The following is a 19,415-nucleotide window of genomic DNA, read 5'->3' as shown; positions in this document are numbered from 1 at the left end:
ACCTGGCTTCACTCACCAGGGTTTCCTTCCAGTCAAGTATACCTACTTGACTCTTCTTCATTCACACTGATCAGTCCCTAATCAGAATCTCCCCATATGAACAACTGCACCTGCATTGTCCATGTGTCTACATGTATTGTCAAACATTGAAACTATGACCAAGACTCAAGCTTGGTCAAACCAGTCAACCTTGACCTAAGGGATATTGCACCAACAAATACGAAACATGAAAAGAAATCGTTTGGGATGGAGTTTTAGGGTACTTCTGGATTCAAATTGATGTCGAGCAGCTCAAAATGTAGATACAGAAACTCGAAAATGACATGAAGGAAATGAGGCATGAGAATGTTTATAAAGGAAGAGAACTGATGTAGATGTTAAGAAGACTCACTGAACAACTTGATGATATAAAATCCCATGTTACCAAAGCAGATGCAAATTTTGAGTGTTATCGAGAAGATGATTATTGTGCACTAACCTACCTTCAAGAGGTATGTTCAAAAACTATCGCTACCATTAATGCAACTTCCTAAGAAAAATATTCTTTTAGATTTTGACATTGTGCTCTTATTTGGGAAAATTTACATGCAGCCCTTAATAAGAAACAAAATTTTGCATGCAGTCCCCATTGATAAAATTTTTTATTTTCACTCCCCAGTCAAATATAGTGGATACTAATTTACCTAACTACCCCTGATATTTTTAGGTATAAAAAGTAAAAAATAAGTATATTTATTCTTAAATTCGGTACATCAAACTAGAATTTAATATATTTTTTATAAAAATGAGCATGAGTTTTTTTCCACCTCAATTGAATGTAAAATATACTAGATTTTTTTTAAATGATGCTCAATTGGATAAAAAATATACTAGATCTTATTTAAATGATACTGAATTTAGGAAAAATTATAGTAAGTAGGAAAAAAGTTGTACTCAATTTGACAGAAAATATACTAGATTCTAGTTTAAAGTGCTGAATTTAATAGGAATTATACTCATTTTTAGACTCTTTGTACTTAAAAAATATGAGGGGCAATTTTGATATACTCGATTCTAATTTAAAGTGTTAAATTTAAGAGTAATTATACTCATTTTTATATTTTTTATACCTAAAAAATCTGAGGGGCAATTAGAAAGTCGTGCTCAATTTGATTGAAAATATACTCGACTCTAATTTAAAGTGCTGAATTTAATTGGAATTATACCAATTTTTAAACTTTTTGAATCTAAAAAATATGAGGGCAAATTTTGATAGAAAATATACTCGATTCTAATTTAAAATGCTGAATTTAAGAGAAAATATATTTATTTTTAGACTTTTTGTACCTAAAAAAATCTGAGGGATAATTAGGTAATGATATTTGCATGATGGAGTTGAAGCAAATAAGTGGAACCAAAGTGTTGTGAACATGAGGATTAACATTGTGATTAAGAATTTTTCTTTCATCTAAATTATTTCATAGAGCAATAATGAAAAATAAGAAAATAAAAAAAAATCCATAATAAAAAAAATTCAAAAAAAATCCATTTAACCACGAAAAAGATTCATTATAAATCTATAATAAAATTAGTAAATAATCAAAAATCAATAACAAAATTAGATAAATTCATCACAAAATTAATAATAAAATTGTTAAGTTCACGAATTTTCGTTGCTAAATGTATCCGTTGCAATGTTGCCACGACTTCTGCGACGACCGCGAATAATCCTATGTTTAGGGTTGCCGTGTGCGAAGGTAGGCTGGGTGGCAAGGGTTTTGTTGCCGTGTCCGAAGGAAGGCCGGTGCGAAGGGTCTCTCTCCGGTGGTTGAAGATCCGGCGGCTCGGGTGCGAAGGAAGGTTGGGTGCCAAGGGTATTTCTCTTTCTCTCTCTCTCCGGTGGTTGTAGATCCGGCGGCTCGGGTGCGAAGGAAGGTTGGGTGGGAAGGGTATTTCTCTTTCTCTCTCCGGTGATTGTAGATCCGACGGCTGGGCCGCCGGATCTATGACCTAGAGGCCAGATCTCTCGCTCCGGTGTCTGCTAGAGGGCAGATCCGGCGCGCAGCCTGGTCCAGCCGGGCAGATCCGGCGGCCCAGCCGCCGGATCTGTAGCCTGCACAGCTCCGGCGGTCTACCTTTCGCAGCTTGGTCCAGCCGAGCAGATCCAGCGGCCCAGCCGCCGGATGTATGGCCTGCGCAGCCCTATGTGGTCGTGCAGATCCGGCGGGCCACTGGATCTGCCGTGTGCAGCCTGGTGCAGCCGGGGAGATCTGGCGGCCTGGTCTTCGTAGCCCTATGGGGTGCGGTCCTTGCCCGTTCCTTTGTGCGATGGGCCGTTACCCTGCACGTTCTGGTGTGCAATGGGCCGCACGTGGCCCTGCACGGCCTGGCCCTGCTATTTTGTTGCGAGTATGCTGATTTTTTTTTTTTTGTTTTGATTTTGACAGTTCATTGTTTTTACAGGTTCCTTATGTAGAGGATCCAAATACTCCGGAAGAAACGTTTTTGTAAGTTTTTCAGGTTTTCTTCTATCTATTTATAAATGACTTTCCTTCTTTTCAAGGCAACGACTGGACTCCTCATGCTGATTTGGTGCAGTAGATTTTGATAAAAGTAGGTCTGCAGTCATTAATTAGTGATTAACTTATATAATTGTCATAATTAACTAATTAATTAATTAGTTGAGAAAATTTGGTGTGTACTTACATTGGGGAAAGATAAACCAAGAAAGAGGTGATGTTGCCCGTAATAATAGGGAGCATTTAAAAGAAATCCATGATAAAAGAAATAAAGAAAATATTGAAAACCAAGATTAAGTGGATGATTCGTATTTAATTAATTACCTAGTATTCCAAATAGAATGAGTAAAATACGTCCTATATCAGGGTCCATCTTGATGCTTGCGAGCTATCGAATTAGAAGAGCAATTAAGGGGGAAAATAATGCAAAAAGATTGTCTAAAAGGAAGTAGAAAAGCAAAACTTATGAATTTGTGTTTTCTTGTGTTTCCATCAATGGTCTTTTCCATTGAGTATAGAGGCATTTTGTTATGAGTTATTTGTTAAATTTAAGAATTTTGTTAACTCTTTAACAAACTAAAGTAAAAGAGTGATTTAATTAGGATGCGTTTGGTTTGCTAGATTAATTAATTTATTAAACTGTTAATTACAACAGATTATAAGCCTCAAAGGATTACTTGTATATATATGGCAGTTGGAAAAAAGTTGACTGTGAATTTAGAAAGTGAGTGGATATAATGGATTAAGAAAGTAATTAGAAATATGAAAAAGAAAATGTTCATATAAAGATCTTAAATTGTTTTGTGAAAATTCTTTATGAATTTACTTTGGCTCAAAATTTAGATGAGATAATATAAGGGGTTGGTTATCAATAGTATTAACTCTCCCAGAAACATGGGAATTTGTAACTAATCAAATTTTAATTAACGATTGAATGAAGTTATTAGATAATGATGGGTTGTTATTAGATAATGCTCGAACATGGGAATTTTGTTTTATTTTTAATTTTCTACTATATTATTAGTGACTGAGTTTTAAAATTGGTCCCTAATATGATGATGTTATTCACACTAAATTGTATTGATAAAATATTATGAAGCAATCATAATGCTTTCAATGAACCAAAATATCATGATTTTCATAGACATATAACCCCAATATTTGGTTAAGTTTCTAGACAAACTATCAAGGAATAGATATCATCTACATCCTAAACAACTCATGATCTTTAAAAAGTTTTAATACGCTTGGAAATGGATAATCCTAGATTGGTTCATCATCATCTTCAGTAAGCTGTATGTGTCCCAACTATTTTGGATTGGCTATATATTTTGCATGCCTTCATTAAACTCTGTGTGCTGAGAATGTATAAATAATACCTTAAGAATGAAAATAACAACAATTTGATACTTTTTCATATTAAAGCATCACAAACCATTAGTATTTATCAAAATTGTGTTACAGCCAAAACAACAAATATTTTTCCTTGCACTATGTAAGCAAATCAAAAGGAGCATCTCTTGGATTCTTTAGTTAATAATTATATCTTACTCTAAATAAAATTGTATAGTAATACTTCTATCCTAAATATTCTCCTTCCTGGCCCTTATGGCATGGTTCCAACAATGACAATGTGACAATCTCTTAGGCAACTGCTAAGCAAAAAACAACAATAAAAGAATGATAAAGCAGGGGAGTCAACAAGGGTGAGATAAAAAAAATGATAAAGTGCAACTTTAACATGAAAAAAATTTAGACGGATGCATGCAAAATCTATACCCACTAGACTGAACATCTATTTAAATGTTAAAATCAAATAGCAATTTGGTTGCAACATATTGAAATAAATAATTTGCATAAACTATTGATAATAAATGTTGGAAAAAATCAATAAATATTAGAAATAATAATTAATTCAGCATGAAGAGCATTTGAATTGGTTTAATCTTTAATGTTTATTGTTTAGGTGAATTAAAAATTTAAAAAATGATGAAGTATTTGATTTTGCATTTAAATATTTTTGCATGGCATAATTTTTAATGAGATAATTAAGAGCAAATATAGATATGACACCTATATACATATATATCTTAAAAACTTCTAAAGATTTTCATATTTTGAAATTTTAACTAATAGTAGTTTCAGATGCCAACTTCCATCTAACTATTTTAAAATATTATTTTAATATATAGAGTTGTTTACATATCACATGGGTTAAAATCTACTGTGTAAGAACCTGAAAATTTTAATTAAAAATTGCACAATGGTTTGAATTCTAGTTCTAAACTATATATACATCTCACATAATAATAAATATAACACTGCAATATCACATACAAATGCTAACAATTATAACTATCATCGAATGAGCATGGATTGACATGCAATGTCCAACACAAATACAGTTGTGAATGACATCACGTGCACACATTGATCCAATGTGTGGTTAAGGAGAGAAATTGATATAACTACTAATTGCCCTGAAACCATCTACAATTGCTAACAACTATAACTATCATCGAATGAGGATGGTTTGACATGCAATGTCCCACACAAATACAATAGCGAATGACATCACGTGCACACATGTAGCCAATGTGTGGTCAAGGAGAGAAATTGATATAACTACTAATTCTCCTGGAACCATCTCATAGGTTTAAGGTCTTATTGCCATAGTCATTATCTAGAAGTGACTCATCGTTCACAAGTAAAATATTCAATGTTATGTACGTTATGGCCCATGTTCATCATATCCTAATCTGAGAATGAGTTTAACTTTCTATCATAGTAAAAGTGTGCCAACATTAATGATAATAAAAAGACTTAATCATTTCATATGTCAAAAACAATTGGATCATACTGTATTATTGTCTATCAATCCAATGAAATGATATCTACTTATAAAATTGTGCATCTGTGTTTCAGGAATCAGCTTTTATGTAATACATAAAGCATAAGAAAAATTTAAAATCTATCCTAGTAAACTAGAGTGGTCAAATTAACAATGAGCGCCACTTGTAAGAATGAATTTGCATAGAGAATCCACATTCCCTGCCTCACCTAGCCATGTGACAATCCCGCATCGCATAGATGAGATCATGAGAAGTAGAAACTAAATTACTCTAAAGAAGCATTGGTACTCTTAAAACAAAATAAGAAAACTTCTATTGATAAAAATATTATAACATGGAAAAAGAAAAACTTGGATAACTTGACTCTCTTTTAGTTTTTATTTTTCCTTGTTTTAATATTTTTACCAATGCTTCTTTAGTGTAATATAGTTCAATAGTTTCAATAACTAATGCAGGTTGCTAGTTTTTTTTAATCTAATATTTGTTTTGACAATCAATAATTGATCACGATTTGGTTTTGACAATTATTTGTTTTGTTTATTCATTATGATAATAATTAGTTGGTTTATAAAGAAGAGCACCATTGATTGAAATTGCCTTTTCTAACCAGCGAGTACAAACACTTAGTTTGGTCTTTTCTTTTTGAGTTGTTGTGGATATATTTATCTATTAAAAAATGAGAAAGTTTATGGTGGTCTCAAATTTTTACTAATCTTTATGATAAGTCAATTAACACGATGAGGGGAGCTCATTATGTATGCACTGTGGCTATATCTGTTGAATCTTTGATTGCTTGAATTGATCAGATAACCACTTGTTTGCTGTACTCTCTTCTCTTTTCTAGGTTTTTACTGCAAATTGTGCCACTTTTTGTCCTCCTTGCTTGTATGGTTTTTCTTTTGTGTTGCAAGTGACTAGAAATTGAGTCATGGAAATACATTAATGATAAGACATAACCATCATTATTTTCCACTTATCTAGGATTCAATATTAATTCAATGGAGCCCCCACGGGTTGGCGTAGTTACTCCAATAGGTCTTGATGTCAATGCTCAACGGGTGCAAAATGCCTCGCAGCGTGCTTGACCTCCTCCATGCAAAGGGGTCGCTGTGCTAGGGCAAATGTCCACTGTGATTTTTCCCTTTCCAGAAAGTGTGGGTGCGCCCTGTAGGGGCCCCTAAGGTGGCGGTTACACCTTTGCTCCAATATTAATTTAATGGAAATTCTCATCTTGCTTATCCATCTTTCTTGAAGAAGTAAAGGCTCTCTGATTCATTTTGTGTAGCTTATTGATACAGACATGCCTGAACAATCATTTTCTAATCTTCCAACCGAATTTTAGTATTGCTATGCTATATAGACTATTGGGTGCATTTATTAATTATGTTATTTACTATTCATCTTTTCCCCTTCTTATCTGTGTATGACATTTGCACTTTGAGTGGACATCCTACATTCCTGTATTGGCCATGTAAAAATTCTAGAAACAGCTTTGTTGGGTACTTGGATCCACACCCATATTGTATATTTGTTGGCAAGTGTTAAATAATAATTTATAAGCATACTCTGCTGATACTCCACTATTAAGGTACACTAAACTTAATTACTTAGGTGTTGAGTTTTTTTTTTTTTGAGGTCAGAATTAGTGGTTATAGAACTGTAGATATGTACTTTGTAGTTTTACACCATACTCTGATTCAAATTGTACACTTTGCGGTGAACACTTTTTTAGGTTAATGATCTGTATGCCACATTGTAACCTTAACTAATGAAGTAGTTCCTTGTCTTAATCTTATTTCTCTAATAGTGTCAGGCTTTGTTTTTTTTTTAAAAAATTTTGTTCTCATATATCAACCATCAATTGCAGAAAATTTAACCAAATTTCAAATTTACACAAAACCCACCTCTAAAGTTTCATTCAGTCGATAATTACAATATAACTTTTCTTATTTTTTTTCATAACCATTTTGCTATTGTTTAGTGATGATTTTCTTATTTCTCACAAGGACTCTGATAAGATAATATTTGAGCGTTTGCAAAAGGAATTTGATGCTGCATGCTGCTCAAACTGGAGGTATTCTTCTGATGACTTTGCACAATGGTTCAGTGTTTGGTTTCTTACATGTCTGTTTGTTTCAAGTCTTTACAGGTATATGTGATTCTAATATTTGATAAAAAAGATTCATATTCTTATTTTGATAACTGGACTGTGTAAGTTAAGGAGCCTTTGCACTTGCATTCGCCTATTTGAAGCAACTACAAATGTGGTAACGATTGCAATAATATGCAAATATTCTTGCAGTTGCATTAATATCAATTTTCTTGGCATTTACACATAGGATAGATAAATTTTAGTAAAAAGTGTCAATGGTGTTTGCTTTATCTCGGTGTTCAAATATTGAATCTTTTCTATGTGCATCCGTATACTCAGAATCCTTGATTTCCTTTTTGTTCTTCCATGTTAATGCACGTGTTGGATACTTGTACATTAACAAAGAATCACATATGCTTTGAGATTCCATGGATAGACTCGAAGATCTAGAGAATCAATTACAGCTGACATCATCTTCTTACTGATATATATGTCATCTTTGTTTTTATTCACAAATCTGTACATAATAACTTCCTAACCAGAAAATCTACGCATCTCAACCATATTTTATTGGCAGAGATTTCTTTAGATGAAGAGCAGTGGAATGACTAACTACTAGCTACAATGTGTGAAAAAGTCTTGATATATTTTTTCATTTATTTTATTTTACTTTTCATCACACTAAAGCATATAGTCATATCTGATTGAAATGGATGACGCCTTTTGTGGAAGTGGTATATTATTTAAACTTGTCACTGGAAGTAGTAATTGGTTATTCAATTTCTATTGTATTACAATATGATTTCATTTTCTTGTATTTGACTTTAGCATATAGTGTCCTAAATTTATAGTTATAATAATAAAATAAAAGAATTAATAATAATAATAATAATAAGATGGTGCAGACCGCCTCTCTCCCCTTGTCTGCGCATCTTCATGCTCCTCATCAACAGAGAAGGAGAGAGAGGGGTTGTGAGAGATAATAATAAAATAATAAAATTAATAATAATAATATAATAGAATTAATAATAATAATAAGTAAATGATGATAATAATAATAAGTGAATAAAGGCAGGTCGTATTCTCTTTCTCATTTTCGTTGACATTCTCTTTCCTCATGAAGACAGAAGGGGATATAAACATCCAACTTCTCTCGCAATTATTATTTCATTTAATTTTCTATTCATACTCTTAGAGAGAGAAAATGTCCGAGATAATAGTAATATTAATAATAATAATATAAATAATAATAATAATAATAATATTATTATTATAAATAATAATAATAAAATAATAAAATAGTAATAAAATTAATAATTTAATAATAATAAGGTCTATCATCCTCTTTATTTCTGACATATATTCTCGTTCCTAGGTAGAGAGAGAAGGGAAGAGAATATAATAAAATAATAAAGCTAATAAAAATAATATAATAAATAATTTTAATAATAATAATAATAATAATAATAATAACGTTTAGGATGAGTCAGACCACCTCTCTCTCCTGGCCCGTATCTTCTTTCTCTCTCCTCGGTAAGAGGGAAGGAGAGAGAGATGAAAGAGATAATAATAAAAAAAATATATTTATTAATAAATAAAAAATGGAAAAAATATTTTTCCGCTCACACACACATTTACTATCTACAAGTCTTTTCCAATTGAACAACTTCTCCGTTACCATTTTCAGATGATGAATTGTTGTGGGGCTCCTTTGATTCCAATGGTATGGATACTGCCTCAATCTTCTGCTCCGTCAGTTCATTCTTCAACTTAGGCTTTTCCTTGCCTTGAGATTGCATCTTTGTTTTATTCATTTCTTCATGAACAATAGTTGTTTGATTTTGAGAAACTGTGGAATTAGCTGGATCCGGCTTCATTATCAGGTTAACTGGAGATTCAACCAACTCTATGTATACAGTAGTAGAGTTCTTCTGAAAATAGATCTTATGATTCAAAAAATATGAGGAATTTGCTAGCAATTCGCCTGCATCTGTTGACAATTGTGTCTCTTTGCTGGTTTGATTGTGGACGGCGCTTGAAATTCTCATATCAGGTTGTTGACCTTCATTTTTGGATTCAACTACAGTCATATCTTGGAGAGACATCTTGTCTAGGATTGGAGTTTCAGATCTACTGGCAAATGTAGCATTATTTGCAGTCAAACTTCCTTGGTGATTAATACTTGAATTGTTCCCTCTGGTATTGTCTTGTAGCATGGAGGCAAATGAATTTTCTTCCTTTCTAACATCTGATTCATTTTTGTCAATGTTCTTTTTTGCTCGGCGTTCAGATTCAGAATCTAGCTTTTCTTTTAGCACATGCTGAGCCTCCTCTTTGTTCTCCTTACCATGGGGATCATTCTCACCAAGTTTCTCCACTGCTCCATTTTTAGATTCATATCTTTGGTTTCCTTCAGGCACGTCTCCAGTCTCTCCTTTCCTCTTCTTATCATCTGACTTATTTCTGTCAAGGTTCTTCATTGCTTCATTTTCAAATTCAGGTTCAAATTCAATCGCTTGGACCACATGAGCTACAGCACTAGAAGCATCATCGGCCTTAAAACTTCTTTCTTGTGCTGCCTGAGATGCTTCTTTATGGTCCACTTCTTGAATGGTATGGACTACTTCACTGGACACATCGTCTCCTTTGAAACTTATTTCACGAGCCTTATGAACTGCCTCATTGTGTTCATGGTCATCAATCCCATCCCATTCCTTTGATTGATCCTCCTTTTCTTCTTCAAGGCCAGCTTCTTCTTCATCCTCAAGTTCCACATCAGATCCACCTTCATCCATGACTTCTTCCTGCCTAATTCCATGTCCTACTGCAATAGAATCTTTTTTCACCTCATCGACACCCTTGTTCTCACCCCTGTCCACTACTTCAGCTATGTGAGGCAGATCCTCCCTCCCAAATCTTCTAATGTTGAACCACCTCTCGTCACCCTTCTCCCTCCTCTCTTCAAATGTTTCCTTCTTGTCATGGGAGTGATTCATTCGACAGAGCAACCAGACGCAGATGACAATCAAAAGACACATGTGAAGAACAGTCTTCATCTTATAACTCCCTTTTCCCCTCTGGTTCCTACTGGATACCTGCCTCAACATGGCGACCGTCGTCGGGGGATCCCTCAACCTTGCAATGCCTATCGACGGGTACAAATAGGAACCTTAAGACCAAATCAAAACATCTGATCGCATCAATAGATGGTAGTGTTGTCGATCAACTTCCAGATCCTTTTTTCCTTCTTGAAAAACAATTAAGATTTCAGTGCAGATAAAAATGCCACAATCCAAACAAATTATATCTAGTAGACAACAAGGTCCATCCGATTAATTTTTTTTTTCAAATAAAGGGGAATAATATATACTAAAATTTTTTTTTTTTTCAAATGAGAAAAAAACTGCTAAAACAATCAAGAAATCTTATCATAATCCTGCAAAGAACAAGTTAAAATTTCCTTCGAATGAACGAAAACACCAAATCTTCTCAAAATTGCAGGCAGAGAATAGCATGAAGCACCTTGAGACATGGTATATTTACATCTCTATAAGCGAGATAGGAAAAATAACACGAGAAGGAAAACAAATTAACAATCAAGGAAGTTGAAAAAAAAAGGAGCAAGAAACCATAATGAAGGTCCAAAGCCCCTTAAATCAGATAACCCAGAGCTTTGCGCGACAAAATCCAACCATATCAGAAAAGCCAACCTCACATAACAGCACGAGGAGAGGGAAAACGGTTATGACATGGTATTCTTGCATCATGAGTCGGGAGGTCAAAGGTCTGCGGCAGCAATTGCGATAACATCAATATCTGTCCGTGCTAAACACCTAAGACCGCCATGTCATAACTGGGCCCGTATTTACCGTGATTTACTCCCTCTCATACTTGTGGGGCCGGGGTGAGGGGGCCGCTGGGTTGGCGGTTCCAACCTTTTGCATCACGAGGAGAGGGAAAACGTACCTGGAGCGAAGATCAGAAGCCTCCTTGTTCCTCCGTTCCCTGCTGCCGTTACCGTAGACGAAGGAAGACATGAGGGGAGCAACAATACAAAGGAGGAGGACTCAGATCGCGATGTGATGGCCACTCCGGTCAAACGGCATCTCCAATAGAGCTTTTGAGAGTTTAGCTCCTTCGGTTTCTCTTTACTGACGTGTCAATGGAAATTAAAGAGCTGGGTTTAGCAATGAATCTATTAAATAAAAAACTTAACCCGGTAACAAAAATATAAAAATAAATCTCAAAGTGGTCCCTGCGGATAACACGATACTGTTTTCCATCCAAAACCCTGGCTTTTGCCCTTTGCCTTGTTCCTCAAGAAAAGCCTTCGTCGTTGCCGCTGATATAAATTTAGGCCGATCCGGGAAATCTTGCTTTTTGTTTGTTCCTTGTTCTCTTCGCAGGCTCATCATCATCATCTGCGTTGGACCATCTTTTAGGTGCATTTCTGCTCTCCATCTACTTTCGAGATTTGTAAGTCGTCGTTCCTTAATTTTAAGCAATGATACTCTACTTTATAAGATGACAAAACAAAGTTGTGTGTGTGTCTGTGTTTTTAATTTCTTTGAGCTCCATTGATCGACACCACACTTTATAAGATTTTCTGCACTTAATTTCACACACACCATCATCAAATGCAATCATAAATCCTTTTTACCTTGTCCTCTCTCAGGACGATGCGAATAATTAAAATATGAGGTGTTATCATATAAATTCTTGAAATCAAAATTCCACGTATCAAATATGTTTGGGATCAAAACTTGACGTATTCAATCATACCTCCCTTCATGCCTTTCATCTGTATTAATATTAATCTAGAAACATATTAATAGAAATACCGGAGGAAACGAATTACCTTTTAGCCACATAAATCCTATTTTAACTTCTTCGTGCTAAGCCAACTATAGACAAAGTTATCTATATGCACATCACTTGATTTTTCGACACCTGACTTGGTTTTCCCATACGCTTGTTGCTATGTCAGTGGAGGAATTTTATTCTAAAAAAAGTGTTTAGTTGCAATTTTTGAAAGTTGCTGGACTTTTTCGCAAAAGCGCGTCTAAAAGGCCGGCAACCCTCTTCCACGACATGTTCGGCTGTTTTCTTCGTCTTTCTCTTATTCAACCCAACCCAAACCCTAAAATCTTCCAAAATATTACCTTTTCTCACCTTCAAATCCTTCGTCGTCGCCGCCCACTGTTGTAGTTGCCACTGTCGTCGCCCACGCTGTAGCCGCCGCTGCCGCCTCTTCATATCGTGATTTCCAGCGCCGTCGTCGTCTCGCCGCCGTCGCGCCACCGAGGCTACACGGTAGTGCACGCGCTTAGAACCTTCGATTTAGGTGGAGTTTTCTTGCTTTATCCTGTTGATTTACCTTCATGCATGATTAAATAGAAAATGATTTAGATTACTCAATTAGTTTGCTTGATCCCTTTTATTCGAACTTAATTTCTACTTAAATACCTATTTAAGTTTTCTTATTTGCTTCCCTTATCAGTATAACATAATGTTCCAGTATTCAATTTTATTATTCATATGATTTTTTATTTCATTACGTATGCTTTGTAAAACTACAACCAGAGCTGAGTTATGTTGATTGCATCCATCCTTTTTTAGATTTATACATTTTATCCATTCTTTTTCTCTTTTGTTCTAAGCAGTAGAGAAGATGAAATCTTATCAAGTTGATAAAACTATTTGATCAATAATTTCCTTTTGATTGTTGTAAAACAGTAATATTATACCCTATCAAAATTTATTGATGAAACTTACAAGGGATAACTTGAATTATTATGAGAAAAAAATTAAGTGGACCGATATCATAAATAATTTCATCAATATAATTCCTATAACTGAAAAATTCGAGAGGGCTTGGCCTGCTTGTAAAAAGCATGCAACTTCTCAAGTAAATTAATAAAGAACAAGTATAACCTTTATTTCGTGGAATTTCGGTTCTAGAGATATGAGATTATTTATGCTAGACTGTGTTGTTAGAGGCGTGAGGCGCACCGAGACGCAAAGGGCTCCTAGAGCCCGAGGCGCGAGGTGCGCTCGTGGCGCGAGGTGCCCCCGAGGTGTGCGCCTCTTGAACATGAGGTTACTTACTAAACTACTGACACACTCATATAATATGTCAAATATCATAACTATTAATATTCCACACACACAAATATCAAATCACTAGCCATAAAACACATAATATGACAAGCCAAACAACACCATGATACAATTAATAAAAGTTTCAAACTTTCAAGTTTCAACTTTCTAATCTAAACTAACAAAGTTCATCAAAACAAGAGTAATAAGTCAAATTAATCATCAAGCTCAAGATCATCCTCATTGTATTCTTCTTCTTCTTCTTCTCTATCTTCATCTTCTTCAAATTCAATTTCTTCTTCGTCTTCATCTCTAAGTCTTAGAGATGAGTGTCTCATAGAGGAAGATGTATTTCCCTTCTCGACTTGTGTAGGCCTAGCATGTGAACTAGAGGTCATGGATGCAATGTTTTTTCCTCTAGTACAATATGCAGGCTCTTCATCTCCACTAGCCCTCGCAACGACATCCCATGTCAAGTCATCACCTTCAAAAACCAACTCATCTTCTTCATTATCACTTTCTCCATCCATTTTATCCATTAACCATTCATTACTATCATTAATATCTGTCAAATAGATGAGGTCAATTTTATCACGTGCATCATACCGAAGTTTTAAGGCACGATTGTATTTCTCAAATACCAAATCATTTAAACACTGCTGAGCTAGCCTATTCCTTTTTTTTTGCTGTGAATCTACAAAATGTCAAAAATCACAATAAGTATAATAAAATAGCAAAGAATATTTTCTACTTATAAAAGTAACATACTAATACTATTATACATTTATATTTATTACATACCTGCTCAAATACACTCCAATTGCGCTCACAGGCGGAAGCACTACAAGTGAGGCTAAGCACTTTAATAGCAAACTTTTGCAATTCTGGGGTATTTGCTTTGTAGCATTCCCACCATTCTGTTGGAGATAATGCTCTTCTATGTCTAATTGTCACATTCCTCTCAAATAGCCCTTTTGCATTTCGATATATAGAGAGCTGAGTAGTGATTTTATCTTGCTCAATAGCGCTTGAAACCAATCTCTCCATAGTTTCAAACAAACCATTCACCGCTTCTCCATAGATATTTGAATCTGTGTATGAATAAAGATATTCTGGATTCAAATAATGTCCTGCAGCAAGCAGAGGCCGATGAAGTTGACATTTCCATCTTTTATCAATGATCTCAAACACTTCTTTGTATTTCTCTTCTTTCTCTTTAAAGACCTTCATAATTGTTTCTTTTGTCCTATCCATAGCCTCATAAATATAACCCATTGCAGGTTTTCTTTCACCATCAACTAGTCTCAGAACACGGACTAAAGGGCCATATACCTTTAAAATATGCACAACACTGCTCCAAAATCTAAATGTTATGATGATTTTAGTTACCTTCTTCCCCGCCGCTTCTTTTGCCCATTTACTCTCTGTCCAATCCTTTGAAATGAATGTTTTTCTTAAATTTTACTTGTGTAGGTGCATCCTTTCAAGAGTGAGAAAAGAAATAGCAAATCTTGTGACACTCGCCCGACAAAGCTCTTTTTGTCTTGTGTATTGCCTCAACATATTTATCATGCCTAGGCAAACATAAATGTAAGCATTCACACTTATTGTCTTCTTTTGTTTTAAAATCAGGCAATTTCCCAATATCTTCTAAGATCAAGTCAACGTAGTGAACAGCACAAGGAGTCCAATATAGGTGTGGCCTTTTTGCTTCTAATAATTTTCCTACAAAAAAAAGTTAGAAAACTAGATAAGTTTAACATAAATAAGAAAAAACATATTGATAAAAAAGAATTAAATAGATTCTTACCAGCAATTACATTGTTACTTGCACTATCCATAACAACTTGAACAATATTTGCTTCTCCTACACGCTCCACAAATCGATCAAGCAACTGAAATATTTTCTCTCCAGTCTTTGCATAATTAGAAGCATCAACCGATTCGATGAAAACTGAACATTTAGGAGAATTCGCTAAAAAATTAATCAATGTCCTCTGCCTTTTGTTTGTCCACCATCTGCCATCAAACTACAACCATACTTGGCGCATTCTATTTTGCACGACTTAATGTAATCATTTGTCACACTATCAACAGTTTTTTTTTAGAAAAGGAACCCGCACCTTATGATAACTAGGTCTTTTTTATTCCTACACCATATAAGCCAACCAAGTCCAACATCCTTTTCAAGCTTGAATAGTTAATGACATTAAAAGGAATTGCCGTATCATACATCCACTTAGTTATGACCATACAAGTTTTTTCCCTCAATTCTTTTTGTATGCCTCATTTATTGTAGTTTGCCTCTACTTTCAACATTAGGAGCAAAATACATATCAGACCTATTTGTCTTGGCCTTTTTTTGCATATTCACTGATCTAGAACTTGTACTTGTACTTATAGGCAACACAACTTTAGCTCCAATATCATCCATATTAATATCATCACCAAGAGGGTCTACATCCTCAAAGTCCAATGTCCCAAGTTTAGAAAAATTACTTTTCTCCGTCTTTTTCTCCATGAAATTTTTTATTTCTTCACGTACATGAGGCGGACATTTTTTACAAGTGGTAGTATTTCGAAACCCCCAACAAGATGTTGTTTTGCACGATAGATACTCCTTTTGTAACTTTTTGACAAAAGTTACAAATTAAACCATTTTTATTATTCGGATTAACTCTTTGAAAATAATTTCATGTCAGATCTTTTGATATATATGTTGAAGTATCGCTACCTATCTTCCATGAAATAACTTGAAAAATTAAAAACAAAATAAAATTAACACTGTACCAGCAGACAGCAATAGAAAAATACTGTACCAGCAATAGAAAAACATGACAAAAACAAAAAAGGAAAACAGAAAAAAAATGGAAAAATAGGACAAAAAAAAAGTAAAATCGGACAGCAACAAGAACACTGAACACGAAACAACAAATTATGCTTTTGATTGAAAAATCTTTAGTTCGCAAAATATGCTTCTATAAGTGAAAATAAAGAAATATTACTTTTCTGTATAAATGGTAAACTAAAAGAGGATGGATTAGTAAAACAATTTGTACATAGGGAAAATTTTCAGTTGCAGCCCAAACAATGTGAAAACAAAGAAACATTACTTTCCAGTATGAGCAAGTAATAACCAAGTAAAATAGACAAAATTTTCATACCTCTCGCTTATCAACAGATGCTCTTTAAAATAATCAAGAACCAACCTTACCTCCATGCATAAATTCTATGATTTCTTATGTAGAGTTTGAAGTTTCACGTTGTTACCTTATTCTATAATTTTATTTTATTTTTTTTGTGGCATCTGCAATCCTAAGGAAAATTGAACCTTCTACCACATACGACAATAGGCCTTCACATCCTTCTTTTAAAAGTCCTTCATTTCTGTTTTTCTTCTATCTTTCAACATATCCCATCGCTACAAGATCCAGAGCTCTTGAAAGATAAAGGTCTTCATCTTGATATATATATTATATATATATATAATTCTGATTATTGAAGATGGGCTCCAAATATTGAGACAAATTCAGCATACTCTTATTCCCATTTTTGGCTATGCGTACAACTTCAGCTCCATATGATCCACTTTCGTCAGTAGCAACCTCATCTTAGCTCTCATACCACAATGTTGGTATGAAAAATATATGGGAAAAGAATAATACAATTTGAAATAAGATGAAGTAGCAAAGAAGAGACAAAACCAGTTCAGTTTCCTGCTCAAGTATATATATATATATATATATAGGTAAAAGGATGAAAGCGGGGACTACATGGACCCACTTTCTCCAAAAGAGGCTACTCACTTTAATTGTGGTGAGTACATCTTGACCAAGTAACACTACATTTACTGCTAAAAAATAGACACTACTCCTTTATCCACATAATCAAGTGGAGTGGATAGGTTAGTTAGCAACCACTAAATATTTTTGCATCAATTGTTTGCAAGTTACAATAAGTTTTTTTATAAATTTCATTGATTTCGACATTAGGGATGCTAATTGCGCACCGATTGACCTTACTCAAACTTCTAAGGTTTAGCTTGACTAATGATAATTGAGCATGAGCTAAAATTTGATACAATTCAAGCCCAAATTTGGGTCATTTATATTCATTGAGCTTGAGCTTTGTTGAGGGTCTTTTACTCAGGAAATGAGCTTCACTTTAGGCTGAGCTTATTCTTGATTTATTTTGAAATTTAACTCGATCAAGCTTGCACCCGACCTTACAATCCCAACTTTGATACTCTATCGAAATCGTACATGTTAGTACAGAGGTTTGCATATGTCCATCGAGCTTGTAGGCTTATAATATTGATAGTGAGTGCAAAGGGCTATTTATAACCATACATCTGAGATTATTTGAGTTATATACGAGCTTACATATGAGTTTGTTCGAATGAATGTATTCACTATCTTATAAAGAAGCTGGTTTACCATTTTCTTTGTGGATAGTAATATAAGAGATTTGTCCACCAACTTAAATGATTAATTTTCAAGTTCTGCTCGTTTAGAATAGTAAGATAAGAAGCTCTAATTTAGCCACTGCAGTACTAAATGAGCTTGAACAAGCTTTGTCAGATTATTCAACGACACATTCAAGGAGCTTCATACATCTCCTGCATTAGTCAACACTCAGCAACTGAAACGTATTGTTCCATTTTGTTCTGGTAATTGTTTTCGTTGTCTGCATGCTTCTCTCCTTTAAACAAATTTTCCTGAATGTCTATCCTTATCGTATTTCTGGAACCAATAAATTACAGTCTACTTGCAAAAAAAAAAAAAAAAGACAGAAAATTTACGCATATCATACACCATAATCTGATTAACAAGTAAAAATTAAAGTTCCATTCATAAAATAGCATGTAAAAAATAAGTGTTAGTAAAACTTGCCATTTGGATTTTGATCGTGCCTATTTTCTAAATGCTGGCAACATAATTTTCAAAATTGTGAAGTTTTGCAAAATGGTAATTTATCAATTTTATGTCTAATTTATATGATCTGCACTAATGGCTAAATTATCATTTTGTAGTGACTTTATATTCGTGCTAAAATCTCGCAATGGAAACACAAAAACCACGATCCGAAAAGCCACGTTCAGTTGATCCAGCCATGACTTCATGCAGAAAGAAGAAATCAGATGATGCTGGCTTTTTAGAGGATCTGAGAGATCATATTGATGAATTCATTCACGCATCGATGGATGAGCACAAGAATTGCTTTCAGAAGACGATTAAAAAGGTCAGTGGAGAAAACACATCACACAACTTGTATTTTGGATTGGTAGTACTCTGAGCTTCTTCTGTTGCATGTTTCAGATGTTCGGAATGTCGAGGGCAGTCGCACAGAGAAACGAAGAAATTAAAGAAGCCGACAGCCTTTTGCCTCTTCAGACAACCGTCAGCCAGGAGTCGTCCTAGTTGCAGCTAACTACTACTGCAACTGATGTTGAACAAATAAATAGCAAGACTTTAATTTAAACACTGTTGTTTCTTTCGTGCTACAGGCCATGATATTTGAATGCTGAGTCCAAACACTTATCGTTTAATGTTTTCTTATTTCTTTTGCGTTCACTGTTGTTGATATGGTTTTGTTTGTGGAGTCGAAGAATTCTAGATGCGAAAGTGTTGAATTTTGGTGATCCGGATGACTCCGCTGTATGAATTCACTGGTAATGAAGTTTTGTCGATCGATCAAATAAGATTAGCCATTTCACTCGGAGATGAGTCGCTTAGGAGAATCAGGATCATGAACTTCATCGTGGTGGACGTCCTCTCAGCTTACAACATCATCCTAGGATGATTGACCCTTAACGAGTTTAGGGCAGCAATCTCTATCTATTGTCAGAAAATTAAGTTCCTGACAAATGACCGG

At 34.4% G+C, this 19,415-nt stretch overlaps 3 protein-coding genes across 15 annotated transcripts; 1 reads left to right on the top strand and 2 right to left on the bottom strand.

The window, feature by feature from the left end:
* The first annotated feature begins 1,669 nt into the window (after positions 1-1,669).
* Positions 1,670-19,114, top strand: LOC121969138. Of its 13 annotated transcripts, XM_042519066.1 has the most exons (7): positions 1,670-1,853; positions 2,443-2,486; positions 2,543-2,592; positions 7,357-7,424; positions 18,122-18,210; positions 18,574-18,782; positions 18,860-19,114. In XM_042519066.1, exons 6-7 carry the CDS (start codon positions 18,603-18,605, stop codon positions 18,959-18,961), a joined length of 282 nt encoding a protein of 93 aa, XP_042375000.1. In that variant the 5' UTR covers positions 1,670-1,853; positions 2,443-2,486; positions 2,543-2,592; positions 7,357-7,424; positions 18,122-18,210; positions 18,574-18,602; the 3' UTR covers positions 18,962-19,114. The 13 variants fall into 13 exon arrangements, with proteins under 13 accessions (XP_042375000.1, XP_042374992.1, XP_042374994.1 ...); XM_042519058.1 differs by lacking the exon at positions 2,543-2,592; XM_042519060.1 differs by lacking the exon at positions 2,543-2,592 and having other exon boundaries at positions 18,092-18,210.
* On the bottom strand, positions 9,080-10,647 carry LOC121969068 (midasin-like). The gene has a single exon (XM_042519001.1). The coding sequence runs from the start codon at positions 10,547-10,549 to the stop codon at positions 9,080-9,082; it is 1,470 nt and encodes a 489-aa protein (XP_042374935.1). The 5' UTR covers positions 10,550-10,647.
* Positions 12,199-14,816, bottom strand: LOC121969067. The gene is made up of 4 exons (XM_042519000.1): positions 14,343-14,816; positions 13,966-14,227; positions 12,615-12,748; positions 12,199-12,243 (listed from the first exon to the last, which is right to left on the bottom strand). Exons 1-4 carry the CDS (start codon positions 14,814-14,816, stop codon positions 12,199-12,201), a joined length of 915 nt encoding a protein of 304 aa, XP_042374934.1.
* Positions 19,115-19,415: the final 301 nt, after the last annotated feature.

Source organism: Zingiber officinale, chromosome 4A (genome assembly GCF_018446385.1).
Source record: "Zingiber officinale cultivar Zhangliang chromosome 4A, Zo_v1.1, whole genome shotgun sequence".
In the NCBI taxonomy this organism is placed as follows: domain Eukaryota; kingdom Viridiplantae; phylum Streptophyta; class Magnoliopsida; order Zingiberales; family Zingiberaceae; genus Zingiber; species Zingiber officinale.
Note: the sequence above shows the minus strand (reverse complement) of the source record. Positions and strands in the feature narration are given on the sequence as shown.

Bases quoted from the DNA above. Each gene is read 5' to 3' on its own strand.
- LOC121969068 (XM_042519001.1), bottom strand. From the start codon at position 10,549: ATGTTGAGGCAGGTATCCAGTAGGAACCAGAGGGGAAAAGGGAGTTAT.
- LOC121969067 (XM_042519000.1), bottom strand. From the start codon at position 14,816: ATGGGTTATATTTATGAGGCTATGGATAGGACAAAAGAAACAATTATG. The intron at 12,749-13,965 runs GTACTAGAGGAA...ACTACCGTGTAG, and splicing joins AGATGAAGAGCCTGCATATT to CCTCGGTGGCGCGACGGCGG. The intron at 12,244-12,614 runs GTGAGAAAAGGT...ATATTAATACAG, and splicing joins CGACGACGAAGGATTTGAAG to ATGAAAGGCATGAAGGGAGG.
- LOC121969138 (XM_042519067.1), top strand. From the start codon at position 18,603: ATGGAAACACAAAAACCACGATCCGAAAAGCCACGTTCAGTTGATCCA. The intron at 18,783-18,859 runs GTCAGTGGAGAA...TGCATGTTTCAG, and splicing joins TTCAGAAGACGATTAAAAAG to ATGTTCGGAATGTCGAGGGC.